The sequence below is a fragment of the Centruroides vittatus genome, unplaced genomic scaffold (genome assembly GCF_030686945.1).
Source record: "Centruroides vittatus isolate TY-2023 unplaced genomic scaffold, ASM3068694v2 contig_221, whole genome shotgun sequence".
NCBI classification, from domain to species: Eukaryota; Metazoa; Arthropoda; class Arachnida; order Scorpiones; family Buthidae; genus Centruroides; species Centruroides vittatus.
Genome location: NW_027121377.1, coordinates 2,752,002 through 2,768,690, shown reverse-complemented (window position 1 = coordinate 2,768,690; position 16,689 = coordinate 2,752,002). Strand labels below are relative to the sequence as shown.

Sequence of the window (16,689 nt, the reverse complement as noted above, 5' to 3'; positions counted from 1 at the left end):
GAAGGGACAGTAGCGCCCACTTTGGGAATCGCTGAACTACAGCATAAGCATAATATTACGTAATTTGTTTTTTATAATATGACATTTTATACATTCATTGTCTTATCAAAACTATTTAATTAAGTTATAAGAAATATTGCTTTTTAATTGACAACAATTAATGCTAGTGTAATTTAAAATATTAGGTAATTATTAAAACTAATAGATGCTTATTTGAGTCATTTACAGTTAAATATTTAATTTTCAATATTCCTTAAAACTACAAAAGGAATATAATCGGGGTCACATTGTTTAATCTGTAGATAAAGGGCCATTAATGATTATAAATAAATAAATAATTTATATATAATTATTATATTCAATAAGAGATGGCGGTTTGGCAGTCAGCCTTCTGACAAACTACTTAGTAATTACAGTAGACCCCCTATAACACGGTAGATATGTTCCGTGTTATATAAATTCCGTGTTGTACGAGTCACTTAAATACATGAGCCAATCACAGTCCGGCACGTGTGCGGTTTAGGGGCTACGGCCGTTTGAAAGGTTTTCTTTAGTGATGTAACGAATAGTATATTCGGCCTCAGCCGAATACCGAATATTCGGCTAGGAGCGTGGCCGAATAGTCGAATATTCGGCCAAACTATTCGGCTTGATTAACGCACGTACGAAAATTGCGCGCAATTATGCAGCATTATGGCAAAGGATCGCGCACCCTGCTCTCTATTAGCCCGCTGTCACTACGATTTTTTCTTCCAGTAGGTCTAAATTATTTAAATTAAATAAATTAAATTATAATTATTAAAGTTAATATGAGATGGCTAACGTCTATTTCTAGTGCCAAATTGGTTTATAATTTATGTAATAGCCGTAAATAGCCCGATATGATTCGGCAGTTGTTGGTTTTTAGATGCAAGTTATAACTTATAAGTTATTTTATTTGCAATCGATCTTTTTAATTAAGCACTAAAATTTTGTTTTTACTACGTATTTGTAGACTGAATAGTACCCTAAGGATATACTTTAAGGGGGAGATATGGTTCAGTTTCTCCACAGTTGTGGAACAGTTCAGATATATTATTGGGAGGTTTCTATTTGTGAAGTTTTGTGATATTTTGTTGCTACTGTTTTTGTCAATATTTTTAAAATTAACATGATTTCAAATGATATCTTTTGTATATAATGAGAAATGCTCATTCTTTGCTTTATATATAAAATAAATTATGTATTAGTTACTTATCTTCTGGAAATAGATAAATAATTTTTTCATTATATACGATAAGTTTCAATAAAACGTTTCGTAAAAAATATTAAAATATACGCGAATACGAATATAACATAATTAACTAAACAATAACATTAATGCCCGATACATTCTAACTTACACGCCATCAAAGCCATAAGATATCGGGCTAGATAAAGGCTATAATATTATTTAATTACGAAATAATTTAATACTAGAGTTAGATGCCATTTCTTATTAACTTTAATAATTATAATTTAATGTTCAGCATTAATAAAAGTTACCAAAATGATTAATTTACTTTGTTTTTGTTATTTTTTACTCCTGTTTTTAGGTATTCGGTATTCGTCCGAGTAGTGATTAAATATTCGGTATTCGGCCGAATAGTGATTTAAATACAGTCAAACCTGTTTTTATGCGGGGGATAGGGACCGCATTAAAAAAAACGCATAAAAAAAATCTCACGAAACTTCACGAATGGCTGTAAATAATAGTTTTCGCGACACAATTAAAAAATATTTTTTTTTTATGCGGTCAACAGGGACCGCATAAAAAAGTCTCACATAGAAAATAACTCAAAACCGTACGAAATAGAATTTATTGACAACAGATGTCAGCACTTGACTGCATCGTCTGGTCTATCGTCTGTTTTACATATTTTTGTCCAGGTGGTGTTTTGTTGACTTAAAAAGTAAATTATTTCATTTTTCGCATATTCATGCAATAATATTACTATAATAAGTGCATTTATGCTATATAAGTTTATTTAGCTATAATAAGTCAACGTAAGACATGACGAATCGCACGAGACTAGTCGCCAACTATACCGCACAAATTAAAAATTCGCATTAAAAAAATCGCACAATCGCACATAAAAAGAGCGCATAAAAACAGGTTTGACTGTATTCGGTATTCGGCCGAATAGCGGGCAGTAACCGAATATTCGTTACGTCACTAGTTTTCTTCCATAAAATTAATAGATTCTAGACTAATTTGACTCAACATTTCTAAATCACATATAATTTTTTGGGAATAATCCATACAAACTATGCTATAAACAAAAAATTGTAGGATTACTTACCGAGTGTGCACCGTTCGACGACGCCATTGCTTAAGCTTGTTTTCGTCGCGGAGCGGATCATCGAACGGCGGGCGCGTGTTTCCTGATAGGTTATTTTTCTGCGAAAAATTTGCTGAACTTTGGAGACATCATTAATAAAAATATAATTTTTATGGCCGTTGAATAATAAATGTTTTTTAGTAGGTCCGCTGCTCGTTTAAACTCAACGGTTTGTACAATATCCGCTATTGGTCCAGATTCGACCAATCCTGTCGCGACACGAGTCGGCGATGACGTTTTACCGTGTTATACGAGTCTCTTTTAGCGTGTTATACGAACACAATCGCAATTTTTTCGCCGTGTTATATGAACCCGTGTTATAGAGGGGTCTATTGTATTTAACTTTAATAGCCCAACAAAGGAATCCGGCTGTCCTTTTGATAGGCTGTTTGAAGTAATTACTGCGTTAGTTGTATTTATTCTGTATGTAAAAATTACATTTTTTTCTTTTCAGCCATAAAAATATGGGAAATATACTACAAAATGTTTTCTATCCTGGAATGGTTTATACAATTATTGGTTTACTATGTTTTATTCTACTCATTTACGTCACGCTTCGTATTTATAATTGGATAAAGGATTCCAAATGCTTCGGCGATTCCAATCAACTTCATAATTATTTGAAATTTTTAATAAAATTAAGAACGAAGAAAATTGGTAAGATTTTATTTCAGAACAAATAATTTCTGTGATGTATATGGTCAAGTGTTAAAAAAGTGTTTTTAAATTATCCGCGTAATATCGGGAAAAACCCTGATATATATTGTATTTTAATTAATAATATTAATATCGCAAATCTATTCTTTTCAGGACTTGACAACTTTATAGATGAAACATTCCTTTACCAGAGATGTAAAGGATACATCTCTTTGAATTTGATTTTTACAGAATGGGTATTTGTATTTCGTCCAGAATATGATAAAAGTAAGTTCAACCGTAAATGGTGACGTAACATAAATTTGATCCATTAATTCTCATTTAATCGGATGCATCATAATAATTTTATTGTAGAATTGTGTCAATCACAATTATCATGTATACAGAAATAGTGTTTATATAAGAGAGAATGCAGCACAGTTTAGGAATTTGTTTTCAGAAAGACTTCCTAAGGAAAACTAGTCCTTATTTAAGTATTAGACGTGAAGAAAACTCCGAAATAAATTCACGTGATCAGCCCGTTCATCGGGCGCAAACACGGAATCAAGTGTCAGTGGCTGAAAATGGCAATGACACTTAAGGCCGGTGCAAACTAGGAGATATTGAAGCAAATTGATCAAAGGCAACGTCGAACGAAATTCGTTCGATCATCGCCCGGTAAACCATCGATTGTCCGGTCATCGACTCAACGTCACTCTACGTCATACCTTTCGATGGAAAGTAGGCGGTCCGTCCTCTCGGATCCAAGAAGTTTGACGACGCTCATGAGCATTTGAAAGTTTGCGAGGAAGGAACTTGCGCCGTAGGCCACAAAGTAAGCGCGGCCACGTATTCGCTACGCTGGGATTAAAAATCAAAGCTGTTTCATAAATATTTTATAGGAGTAAGAATGTAAATTATTTCATTGATTTTATTGAAATTTATAAATCTAAGCTCAAAAATATTCAAAGATTGAAAGCTCAGTATCTCGAAGAAAAGTGATACAATTGAAGTTGAAGTGTTCTTGCTACCGACTGATTTACATAAAAATCAGATTTTGTAGTTTGTAAAATTCCCGTGAATCTCACAATAATAGTACCTGAGGAGTGAATTGATACGATACTTAGCACATTACACACTTATTTTAAAAACGTCTTGTATATACAGAACAGGGTCTAACAAAGAAAGAGGGCACTGCCCTCGGTTACACAGTTTATATATCGGGCGCCTCGCCCTCAGGCGCTGCGCTCGACGCGTCCTTTACACGTCGTGGTAAGACACGACATGACATAGTTGCAGTGTAAAAGTTATTTACGAATATTGCGAATACATAGTGTTTAATAGAATCCAAAACAAATTAATGTTTGCTCAGACTTTATTATACAATACATGAAAATTCTTAAACCAGGCTACTTTCAAAGTAACCTATTTCTACACCTGCAAGCTTTCGTCAACGTCTATACCATTCGTTAAAGCACTCCCGAAAGCCTTTGCGATGCTAGAAAGTAAATACTTGTGACCCGTACTAACGTAATAACAGTTATATTTAACATACCATGCAAGACCGACTTAAAGAAGGTTGTCATTTTAAATAGATTTCATAAGTGATAATTTACTTCATCATTATATGGTCTTACAAATGCGATACAATCGATAACATTTAAAACTAAATTTGTATTTTTATGTAATCCAAATGTTAATAATATTCAAATGAGTTTTCTGCATCTAATTTCAGATGTTGTTGGATGATGACGAAAATATTGATAGACCTTTAATGAAATATGCACAGAAAGGTATGGCGGCAGATTCATTGCTACTCAGGTAGGCTACACGATAACCTATTACCTATTTTATATTAATAATCATTTATATAGGTTCATTCTGATTCAAATTAATAATAATTCGTATACAAAATTCAAAATATGCATTTAAATTCAAACAGAGTGATCGGAAAAAATCTATTTGTAATATTTCAGGCCAGCACATTTTTTGCATTTAATATTGCCCAAAACAATATTAGATACAGAAAATAATTGGAAACAAGTAAATCAGTGAAGCTATTCTTGGGACGAGACTGTCTCGAAGAGCGCGAACAACGCATGCGCAAATCTCACACTCGCGCCTGTTTGTAGAAAAACAGTCTCAGCATTTTGTATTTTATTTTGACCCTGTTCTCGGTCCCCTGACTATCTACAAGTCTGGTTTATTTTATGTGCGCATGATTTGGGCATCAAATACTCTGTGCCAAATTGCAACTCCTGACATGTACTCCTTCATACTTCTAAGGTGTGGCGCCGTTGACAGAGGCTCGAGTTTAGAGACGACATAGTCTCGTCAATTAGTTATTATTAGAAGTAATATTTCAAAAATCCGATAAAATATCCGACTTTCCCGGCAAAAATATTTACGTTTAAGAAACACATTAGCAATCTTTAAAGGAGGATGCACACATGCGGCGCGGCAAGGAAAAGCGGCATACATACATAGGGGGAAGAAATGGCCTTACTGAAAGCATAGCCGTAAGAAGGAAAAGAGGGGGAGATAGAGGAGGAGAGTAGGGGTTAGGGAGGGGATGGAGGTAGGAAGGGAAGGGAGAGAAAAGATGGTGAAGAGGGGAGAGTGGGATTATCTGAGGCCTTACATGGAGTCCGTAAATTTACACAAAAGAAAATATACATACAAATATAATACAATTACATGAGTACATAGAACATGGGTAAGTGATCCCGACAAAAGACCGTCTGTGAAAAGAGGGTCACAAAACAATCAAAGTAATTACAGAAGACGCCCTGAGTTACATATGGGTAGAAGAGGGCGGTGTGATTAACTAAAAATTTTAATGTCTTTAACAAACTTAAGAAGTCCGCTGTAGAGTTGCTTATTGCTGACCACAATGTCTGGAGTGCAGGGCCATGGGACATTTTCTTGGAGCGCCGTTCTTATTAAGTTCCGCCTTTCGGTATTGTAGAGCGGGCACTCAAACAAGATATGGTGGCTGTCTTCCCAGACCACCGGAGAGCAGGCACAGTAGCCCGTCGTTTTGTTTAAGAAACGGGCGAGATAGCTGTTCATATTACCGTGGCCCGTAATAAGTTGAGTCAATTCGTAGTTAGGTATAAAATGAGAGAGTTTTGTCCTGTTAACAATGGATGGCAGAAAACTGTAGGTAGTCCTGCCTGTATCTCCCGAGTCCCAGCGCTGTTGCCAGCGCTGAATAGCAAAATCATGAATCTGGTTGGTGATCCAGCTATAGGGGAGTTTAGCGTAGGAGTACTTACTGAGGTTGATGGCAGCCTTTTTGGCAAGGAGGTCAGCCTGGTCATTCCCGGTGACACCCGAATGACCCTTGACCCAAGTGAGGGTAATATGGACGTGTTGAAGATCGTTGAGGGTGGTAATTATGTCCTTTATAATTGGAAGCGTGATGTTCAGTTTCTTGATTTGATGCAGGACCACACGACTGTCCGTGTTAATGGTGACATTCTTGTGTAAGAAGGAGCCGATGTTATTTTTAATATAGGTAATGGCCTTTAGAACCGCCAGCGACTCTGCTTGATTATTAGTACAATAGTTCTCAAGTCTAAAGTACTGCTGGTAGAGCCTTTTATTATTTCTGTCATACACCACGACTGAGCCGCCCGTGCCGTGTTCAGAATGGGACCCGTCGGTGAAAATGTTGGTGCTGTTGTTATTCAGAGGGGGGATCTTTAATGAAGATGTTGTAATTGGGATCTTTAGCAGGGTGATAGTGGCAGTCTATATAATTGATGTCAAGCCCATTAGTTGCAATTAAATCTAGGAGACGGGGAATATGGTCACCTTCCATAAAAGGGGCTATCTTTTTATTCAGTTGCTGAATGGTGAGTTCAGTCTTAACATACCTCCTGATGTTGTGGAGGAGATAGCGCTCCATGATATAGAGGTCGATCGGAAGGATGTTAGAGATGGTAAGAAGTCCGTCCGTAGGGGCCGTTTAGGAAAAGCGGCAGAATGACGTCACTTTTTCTCGTCGCAGAAGTCGATTTTTCTCGTGCCACAAAAGTTGGTTGAATTCTATCTTTTGCGGCGACTGCCGCCAAGATGCGTTTCTATCAGCCAATAACAGTTCGTCAGTTAGTCACGTGAGAAAATGCAATCACGTGATGTTTTAATGGCGGAAAGTTCTACCGGTTAACCGAGATAACTAACATCAAAATAATGAGGAAAGGATAATAAATTTAACACAAGTTCTACACAAATAATCATATATAATTTAATTCAAAGAACAAAACAACCGAATCTTACTCGAAATAGTATTCTTTATGGAAAGACTTTAATCGAGGAATAATCGTATTTTGTACACCAGGGGCCGTATTCTGGTCACCGTGTCTGGTCTCTCGTCTCTCACAAGCCGGTCGCTGATTGGCTAATCCAGATGATTAGATGATTAGCCAATCAGCGACCGGCTTGTGAGAGACGAGAGACCAGAGACGGTGACCAGAATACGGCCCCAGTTCTTTCTCGATCCAAGAAAATATCTTCCAATATAATCCAATATCTTCGTTCGAATCTTCGACAAAATCTTCTAGCTAAATAAAGCAAACCGTACAAAACAAAATTTGTAAACACGTGGATAGCGGCAGTGTCGGTATCGTTCGCCATCTTGAATACTGAACGCATGCGCCGAAATGTAAGGGGATTGCCGCTTGTGTGGTTGTGCTGCCACGTGGCGAAGATGCGTTTGCGACACCGCTTTTCCTTGCTGCGCCGCATGTGTGAATCCTCCTTAAACCAGCAACGAGTTGCTTAACTTTCCTGGCAACATTTGTTGGCGCCATCTGTTATCATATTAAAAAACTTTCTATATTTATGACTATTATAAAATGGCAAAAAGCTTAGGTAATTTCGCGATAAAACTCTTAATTACGAGGTTAAAATCCATAATTATTGTTAAGCATTTTGTAAGTTTAAAATAAATATTTTAACATTTGTTCTATATTCGATATATTGATGATAATAAAATACGTAAATATATCAATCACATGTATGGAAAGAACAGTCGGATTTTTTTTATTGGGGTATTAAAGCTAAATAATTACAAAGCAATTTGGCAGGAGGCAGGCTTCAGGACGTTATCTCTTGTTAAATGTAATAAATAAATTTATAATTACTATATTTAACAAGATATGGATGCCCGTTTTCTGTCAAATTGCTTAGTAATTATTTAGCCATAATAGTCCGATAAAGTAATCCCTCAGTTCGTGTGATATTTGAAGTAATTAATTGTCGGGTTAGTAATACTTTTTATATATCACACATATCTTGTTTTTAGGAATGGAGAAAAGTGGAGAATTAGAAAGAAGTTGCTTGCTCCAACATTTAATCAAAAGACTCTTGATAAGTTTCAGTCACTTATTGATGAAAATGCAAGAAAATTTGTAGATGAATTAAAGGAAAGTTGTCACGAAGAATGGACACCAATTTCTCCAATTATAAGGAAACATGTTTTCTCTATTCTTCTTGGTAAGTTACAAAAGACAAAAGATTTGCTTTATATTGAAAATTAGTAGTATTTTAGAAACAATAAGCAGAGAATTCTCATACTCAATGGCTATTAAAATATATAACTTTTTATAGCCATATATAATATATATATATATATATATATATATATATATATTATACAGGTATACCTCGAGTTACGTCGTTCTCGATTATACGTCGTTTGTCAAAAAAGTATATGGAAAAATAAAAATCAAGTTTAAGTCATTTTATTCGACTTTACATCCGTCCGCCACAAATATTGAAGTCGTAATATCACTAGAAAAGCATTAAAAGCACATAAAATCGTATTAAAATATGTACATTTACAGTAAATATTAATATAATCATCATAAATTCTAGAGAACGAAACATGAAAACATCTGTGTTTCTGTGTTGTCATCTTATTTAGTGGTCTTTAAGTGCTCATTATTGGCGTTTTCACCGTAGTTTGACTTACGTCGCCTCTCCTGGAACCAATTACCTACGTAAGGTGAGGTATACCTGTATGTATATATGTATAATATATATATATATAAAGGACGATGCTTCTTTGTTTGTTCTCTATGCACACACAAACCGTTTGACCAATTGCTACGAAACTCGGCAGGTACGTTAAAATACTTGTAACTTAGATAATGCCATACTCCCCAAAGCCCAGTTGCTCATGCCGGCTTATCCGGTTTTCCGGCATATCGAATGCCGAGTTAACGGAATTTCATTGTACTAAGAAGTACTAATATATATGCTTAAATGGCTATAAAAATTATATATTTTTAATTAGATATGGAAATACTAATTTTAGTTACCAAAAATTGTATTTCTTAACAGGAACTATAATCGGAATTTCAAAAAATTCTAAATATTTCGACATGCATTCTACTTTTATAGAATTAGATGAAGAGTAAGTACTTTTAGTTTCACATTTCTAAATTACTCATTTATTTATTTTATTTTATTAATCAATAATGTAACTTTATGAGAAGGGTTTACTCGTAGGAAAAGATAAATAAGCAAACAACTGATGAAAAGAATATAAAACTGATACATTTTTAGTAATTGAATAATTATTTTAATCATTCAATGGTTATTCAAGTTTATGGGAACCTGCCAGCTCTGATTTTTGAAATGAATAGGATCAAGTTATTTAGTTCATGCTATTTTTGTAGGAGAATAATTTCCGATTCTCTTCCGGATTTCTCAGAGCGGTAGGCTGTCTGTGTGTTTAACAAAACTTCACTGGTTATTTTCATCTAATTTTCATTACAATAATTCAGAACGACGTAGATCTTATACACCAAAGTTTATTACGGTAAATCAATAAAGTAATTTTATATTTACAGAATGGAGTCAAGTCTTGTAAGAAGAATTTTTAATGTATTTTTATGGTCAAATACTATCTTTTCGCTTACAAAATACGGGCGTAAATATAATGAATGTAAAAGAATTGCAAGGGAACTTGTAAAGAATGTTAGTAACTTTAATTATGTAAAATAAAATCGATTCGTAAAAGTTCATTAATATCTATTTTTTTTTTTTTAAGTTCAGATTGTTATGGAACGACTCCAAGAAGTAAATACACAGGATTTAGACGAAAACGATACGTTATCATGTACTGACTTGCTTCTGTTATCTTTAAACAAAAATCCAGATGTTACGATGAAAAATGTCATCGATGACATTGTGGTTTTTCTATTAGCAGTAAGTATTGATTTGTATTCGTGTTCTTTATTTCGTGTAATAATAAAACAGTAATTTTGCCTGCATATCTTTTTCGAATATGCATTTCGTAGTGCATAAATTAACTCTCAGACTTGACTGTTTTCAGAAAACATGTAATAATAATTACTTTTTCTTTATATATTTTTCTACTTTAGGTACTATACTAGCACAGCTCTCTGCTTATACAGTAAATTACAATAAGAGTTAAAGAATGATTCTGACATATATGCTGAATAGTATAGGCCCATTCAGGGTGGATATAGTTAAAATTTGCCCATTTGGAGCTCTGTTTAGCTGTAACCAATTAGCGGATTGACACCAAAATTTGTATACAAACTATGTAAAGGATGCAGAAAAGGATTTTGAAAAAACAAAATTTAAAATCTTCCGTTAGGAGACACTTTACAGGAAAGTACACAAAAGCAACGAAAATGCTGTTATCGTTCTATAAGAGACAGGCTATTTACAGTTGTTTACTCAATGTGCCACATTGTTCTGTTGTAAAATTTAAAGGCAACGAACCTTGTGTCCTACATCTTATTGAAAATGCTCTCCAGTGATGTATCGTACGTTAAGTGTAATAAGATCTTTTAAGTTTGCCATAGTCGCAACATTTCTATGATAAACTGTATTTCAAACTATGTATTCCAAAGCACCTACTAGCAATAGTTTTTAAACTAATTTTTTGTTTGCAAAATTTTTTTCCGCATCCTCTGCGTAGTCTGTATACAAATTTTGGTGACGCTCCGCATATTTGTTACACCTGCAAAGTGTTCTGAATAAAGAAACTTTAATCATGTCCATTTTGTATAATTTCCATTAATATACCAAAGAAGGGAATTAAAATAAAAATTAACTATTCTTGGCTGACTGCTACTCTTTTTCTACATCCAGTACACTCTGCAGGTTACCTCTCGAGAGTGTTTTGATTAGGAATACACAGCGAAAAATACATTGAAAGTTAAGTTAGTTTTCGTCGAATCGTGTTCAAATTTCCAGTTGATTCGGCCATTAATAATGAACAAATAGTAAAAATTTTCTTGACTTAAATGCTTTACAACACACGGTTTATTTACGATTTCTCACATAATTTTATTCATAAGCGATTTATTTTCAAATTTATGTTGATTATATTCGAGGTTACTTAACACATTATTTAGTTTTTATCTGTAGATATTGATTTCTAAATTCAAATTTTCATTTTTTTTTTAAATTTGGTTATTGAATTAAACTAGGGCTATCATACGTTTTCCATAACATTAGCGTGGGCTCTATACGAACTAGGACGATATCAGAATATTCAAAGCAAAATTCAGAACGAGTTGGATGAAATATTTCAAGACGATCCAAACAGAAGTACGACAAAAGAAGATCTATCAAAAATGGACGTACTTGGAACTCTTCATTAAAGTAAGTTTCAATGTTATTATTTGTTTTCTATAAGATGTAACAATTCTTACGCGATATGTACATAATAGTATTTCATATCAGAAAACTAATTTATTTTTCATCTGTATGTAATTTAAGCGATTATTTAAACGGCAATTTTCATAAATGTAAAATCACCCTGATCAAATTTATCCTACAAGAAAGAGCCAATCCTACAATTTGTGTATCAATATAGAAGGAAACATTGAACATAAAAACATTTAAAAAATAAAGATGTTTATGTATTTATTTGTATTTTTGTTATCAGTTGTGTTAATAATTATTATAATATTGCATAAAATAGGAAATATTGAGAAAATATCCAGCATTGCCAGTGACGATGAGAAGTTCGAAAAAAATGCTACGATTTGGTATGATTATTGAAATTAATTGTCATTGTTATATACTATTCATGGTAATTCTGCTATCGTAAAAAGGCTTATAATTTCTTAAACTAAATTTAAATACAGTAGAGAGTCGTTTATCCGAATCAATTTGGGACTGGGGTTGTTCGGATAGCTGATCTTTCGGATAACCGATTATGTACGAAAAAATATATTAACCTGTCCGAGATTGAAAGTTTTCTCCGTTGTGTGTCGCTTCGTGTTGAATTTTCGTCGATTTTAAGCCTAACGAAAATTTTTATAATAATAATCGAGGCTATTGTATCGTTAAAAATTATTTCTTCAGTTTGTACAAACAAAATAAATATATTGAAAAATATAAAAACATAAAAATTATACTTTAGAAGTTAATCTAGCATCAAAAAAAGTTTGATTCAGCACGACACAGTCTGACTGGAAAGCGTTCGGATAACCGGTGTTCGGATAAACGACTCTCTACTATATCTGCAGTGACGTGTTTGAGAAATTTAAATTACACAGATTTTGCACAATGTCGTTACAATACACACACTCAACTTCTATTCACAGGTGACGAAATTATTCCGAAAAATGCCATTTATTTCATCGATATATTTCATATGCAAAGGAATCCTGAAATATATCCTAATCCAGAAGTAATCGATCCGGATAGATTTCTTGAAGAGAATTCTAAATGGAGACATCCTTATTCTTTTATCCCATTTTCGGCTGGAATTAGAAAATGTATTGGTAAGAGTTTTTATTTTTAGAAATTTCGGATCAAGCAACTTAAAGATTTCATTTAGGAGAGGACGGAATAACTTCGGCATACGGGGCAAGTTCGTCAATTAAATTTTCTTTGATACAAAATAAAAGGAGACTCTTTTTAGAGGCTAGACAGTTGAGTTTTAATGACGGCTTGTTGAGTGGGGTGTCTGTGTTGTTCTCCGAAAGCGTAGTTTAAATATAAAATAAATTGTCTGTTTTATTCAATTTCTTATAATATTTTGCTTCCATTTATATAGAATTGGCATGTTTTGTTATAATCCCATAATAACGAAAGTTATTTTTCCTGTTAGAAGGATAAAACATTAACTTATTCACGTGGCCAGATCGTGGCTCGGTACCCTATTCTCAGGGTTTCACTTAATGTTTCTAAATCATGACTATTGGGGTATCTTTGGCAGTGTTTCCCATCTTGTTCCCGATCGTGTTTTGCTATGGCTTAATTTGGCTGTAAACAACAAAAAGCAGAAGAAATAACTGAATCCCCATACAAAGCCACACTAGAAGCCAAGGCTAAAGTTAAAAAATCAGGAACTTGCAAAAGGGCAATGGATTTGGAGAAATCGGATTCGAAGTTCATTAAAGGAACGTTTTAAAGAACCGGAAAATGACGATGAAAATACTTATTGCAATGAACAATATAGAACTACTCAGGAAAAGTGGATTATGTGCTGCAAGTGTGAACTGTGGGCTCATGTGGCTGTACAGATGTGGAAAATGAGTTGGTTCAATTTATTTGCGATATGTGTAGGGCATAAACAATTTGTTGTTAAGCATATTTTATTTCTACTGTTTGTTTGAGTTCACTGATTCATTTATATTGCTTTTAACTTGCATTAGGATGTTTTCATTTATTATCTGTTTGATTTTTTTGTAATTAATTTTTGTTTACGTTTTCTTTACTTAAATATGCCTTTGAACTTGTATTTCGTTGCTATAATATTGAATAGGTTTTTGGAATTGTATTTCTTTGTTTTAATAATGAATTCCAACTTATACATTGTTAATAACACAAATTTATATAACTGCCTATCTTGCCCCATTACTGTTGCCGAGGTTGTCCCTGGTATGGGGGCAACTTCGGCAATTGCTATCTTTTTATAAAGTTATTATTATTATGATTATTTTTATTTCCAAACTGATTTTAACCAATTCTATGGAATGGTTACATTCTAGTAGACAATAAACAACACTTTTCTTTCAGTTTACAGCAGTATTTATTACACAGAATTTAACTTATTCTTATCGTGCCGAAGTTGCCCCGTTTTCCCCTAATTAAAGTCTAAAAATCTGATTGCGTGTTAGTTGAAGGGTTAATATTAGAATAGCCTTCGATCGATAATTCTTGTGTTTTTACTTGCTTGAGAGTGGTGAAGTGAGGATTTTGTTTATATGTAATGTTGTGGAGATGTGAATAGCGATATATTTCTTTCCTAAATAATACTAAGCATTGTCTAAATAATTTGAATAACATACCGTCTTCTTTTGACTTCGAATAGTCAGTTAACTATTAGTCGTTGTAAGGTCTCGCGAGAATTGTGACGTGGTAAACTTTATGGTGACAAAATTAGCAGTAGCATTTTACTCATACTTTCACTCAAAAACAAAACTCGTTGTTTTATGTTGCATCGAGCAACATTCTTTACAAGAGTGAACAGTTTCTGTAGATGACACGTGCCCTGCAGAACGAATAAATGCGTTTTAATTGAGTGTTTGTTATTTTACCTGTAAAGAAATGTCTGAACAAGGAAAGTTCACGGCCACTTCGTACGTGTGTAAGTTACTAGAAAATCTGCCAATTCTATTTAACTAAAAACTGAATTTTTTAGGACATCGATTAGCCATGATGGAAATAAAGATTTGTTTATCAAATATCATACGATTCTTGAACGTAGAAACTCATCCACGGAAAATTGTTCCTTGTGTGGAATTCATTACACTTGGAGAAAGTCAACCCATCTTAATTAAGTCATCATCAAGAGAAGAACGTTGCAAAAATCTGGAATAATTTTATGATATTTTTAGCGTTTTTCGTCAAAACTTTTTGTTGTATTACATATCTAACGAAAAATATTTATAAATTGTGTATATTATGTTTAAAATTTGTAATAAAGTAATTGTTGTAGTGAATAATTTCGAATGATATCTTATCCAGTGTTTTCAAACTTGATTCTAAATAACAGGCCATTAGCAGAGAGCAAAATAGTGGAAAATTTAATTAATAGATAGTTAGGGACAATTTCCCGTTGGAAGCACTTCAGGCAGCTTCCTCTGCATTTGGGAGATTGTTCTTGTGTTGCATTTCTTGCCCATCAATCTAATCCAATCCACTCTTCGAGAATCTAAAAGTAAATGGGCCCACCAATGGCCAAGCGGTCCCGTTCCTTGCACACTGGGAGTTCGGTGGTGGGTTCGCACCTGGCCAGGACGGGCTGGCCACGTGGAGTTTTCCGGGTTTTCTCCACGTCTGTAACGCCCGATTAGGGGCCAGTTACTCTTGAAAGACCTCTCGAAAGCACCCCCCCTCGGCAGATTGCCCAAGTATTGCGTTACCGTATCTTAATAAAAAAACAATAATCGAAAACGAAATGTGGAAACACGAAACTCAAAGTATTAATCTTGTTGTAGCAGAATATCGATTTTATTTTTTTCTCGAAACACACGATTAAATTACTTTTAAAAACTAAATGGAGACTGAAGAATCAAGAACTATTTTAAATTATTCATTTCATTACTGTTATGTAATGCCCTTTACTTATTTTTATTGTAATAACTATTAATAAAAATAGGCTTACCATAATATTTTTTTCTCAAACCGGGACAATTTTGCGAACAGAAAATAAAGCCTACTAGAATAAGTACTTATCATTGAAAAGGCTAAATAAAGTAATTGTTAACAAAAAACAAACAAGGAGTTAGAAGCAATTTTTAGTAATTCAACTGAAAATATCTTATTATTAAGAACTTATTAACATTTATCACAAGTGTAAACTTTCTTTAAAAATTCTTTGTCACTTAAATCGGTGCCTTTAAAATATGACAATATATTTGAGAAAATTTCTATTGCTACTAGGTTTGCCTTATGTTTCGCACATTTGAAGTGATTTTTAATGTCCGAACGCCCACCATGAGTTACTGAAAATTCTAAAACGCACAGTTCATATTTCACTTTGTCAATACGATCACAGACTTCTTCAAAAACGGATAATCCTTTTTCAATCATCAGCAAACACACGTTTTTTTTTGGAATTTTGGAGATTAAACTAAATTAATGTACAATACAAAATAATCGCAAATGCCAACTAGCAATTTGAACTGGACTAAGATAGGACATGGGCAAAAATGACGTGGCCAGTGTAAGTGTTGTCATGTGTAATTTGAAACAAAACATCTAAAAAATGAAATAAAAATATCTGGATCTCATAAGTAGCGCTACGTGCTATTATAAATTCTGTGAAAAAATATCTGGATGAAAAAATAAAACATCTAAATAGGCCATATGCTATAAATTATGGAGGAAAACATCTAGACAACGTACTTTAAAAGTACATAGATCTGGATACAAAATATTTAGATTGGCAACAGCGAATGTAACAGAAGAGATAATTTAGTTGCCAAATTGCCATTTTACCCAAGGCTACATCACTTTTACTTCTTGTATATTCGGCACTTTTAAAATTTAACCCAATAACCGGGACGAAATGACAAACTTGCCGGAAGGCCGGACCACATCATCAAACCGGAACAGTCCCGGTCAAAACGGGATGTCTGGCAAGCCTTATTAAAAATACAGTTTTGCATTTGGTAATGTTTACCACGTTTTGGAGTTAAAATAATAAATTAAATCATAAAGAGAATAAGTGGATAATGAAGAT

General features: G+C 33.7%; 1 protein-coding gene and 2 long non-coding RNA genes across 3 annotated transcripts in view; all 3 read left to right on the top strand.

Annotated features, from left to right (window-relative positions):
• LOC136970888 (uncharacterized) overlaps positions 1 to 16,689 on the top strand; it is a 169,326-nt gene that overhangs the window by 55,477 nt on the left and 97,160 nt on the right. The gene's annotated exons all lie outside the window — the stretch shown is intronic.
• LOC136970923 (uncharacterized) lies at positions 2,810 to 3,277 on the top strand. Its single transcript, XR_010880063.1, has 2 exons — positions 2,810 to 3,017; positions 3,171 to 3,277. It is a non-coding gene; the product is annotated as an uncharacterized lncRNA (long non-coding RNA).
• LOC136970895 (cytochrome P450 4C1-like) lies at positions 4,732 to 14,863 on the top strand. The gene is made up of 9 exons (XM_067265398.1): positions 4,732 to 4,817; positions 8,308 to 8,498; positions 9,348 to 9,420; positions 9,860 to 9,986; positions 10,065 to 10,217; positions 11,474 to 11,648; positions 11,971 to 12,037; positions 12,599 to 12,778; positions 14,644 to 14,863. Exons 1-6 carry the CDS (start codon positions 4,732 to 4,734, stop codon positions 11,645 to 11,647), a joined length of 804 nt encoding a protein of 267 aa, XP_067121499.1. The 3' UTR covers position 11,648; positions 11,971 to 12,037; positions 12,599 to 12,778; positions 14,644 to 14,863.

Coding starts and splice junctions, on each gene's coding strand:
- LOC136970895 (XM_067265398.1), top strand. CDS start 4,732: ATGTTGTTGGATGATGACGAAAATATTGATAGACCTTTAATGAAATAT. Junction 4,818..8,307: donor GCAGATTCATTGCTACTCAG/GTAGGCTACACG, acceptor TCTTGTTTTTAG/GAATGGAGAAAAGTGGAGAA. Junction 9,987..10,064: donor CAAGGGAACTTGTAAAGAAT/GTTAGTAACTTT, acceptor TTTTAAGTTCAG/ATTGTTATGGAACGACTCCA.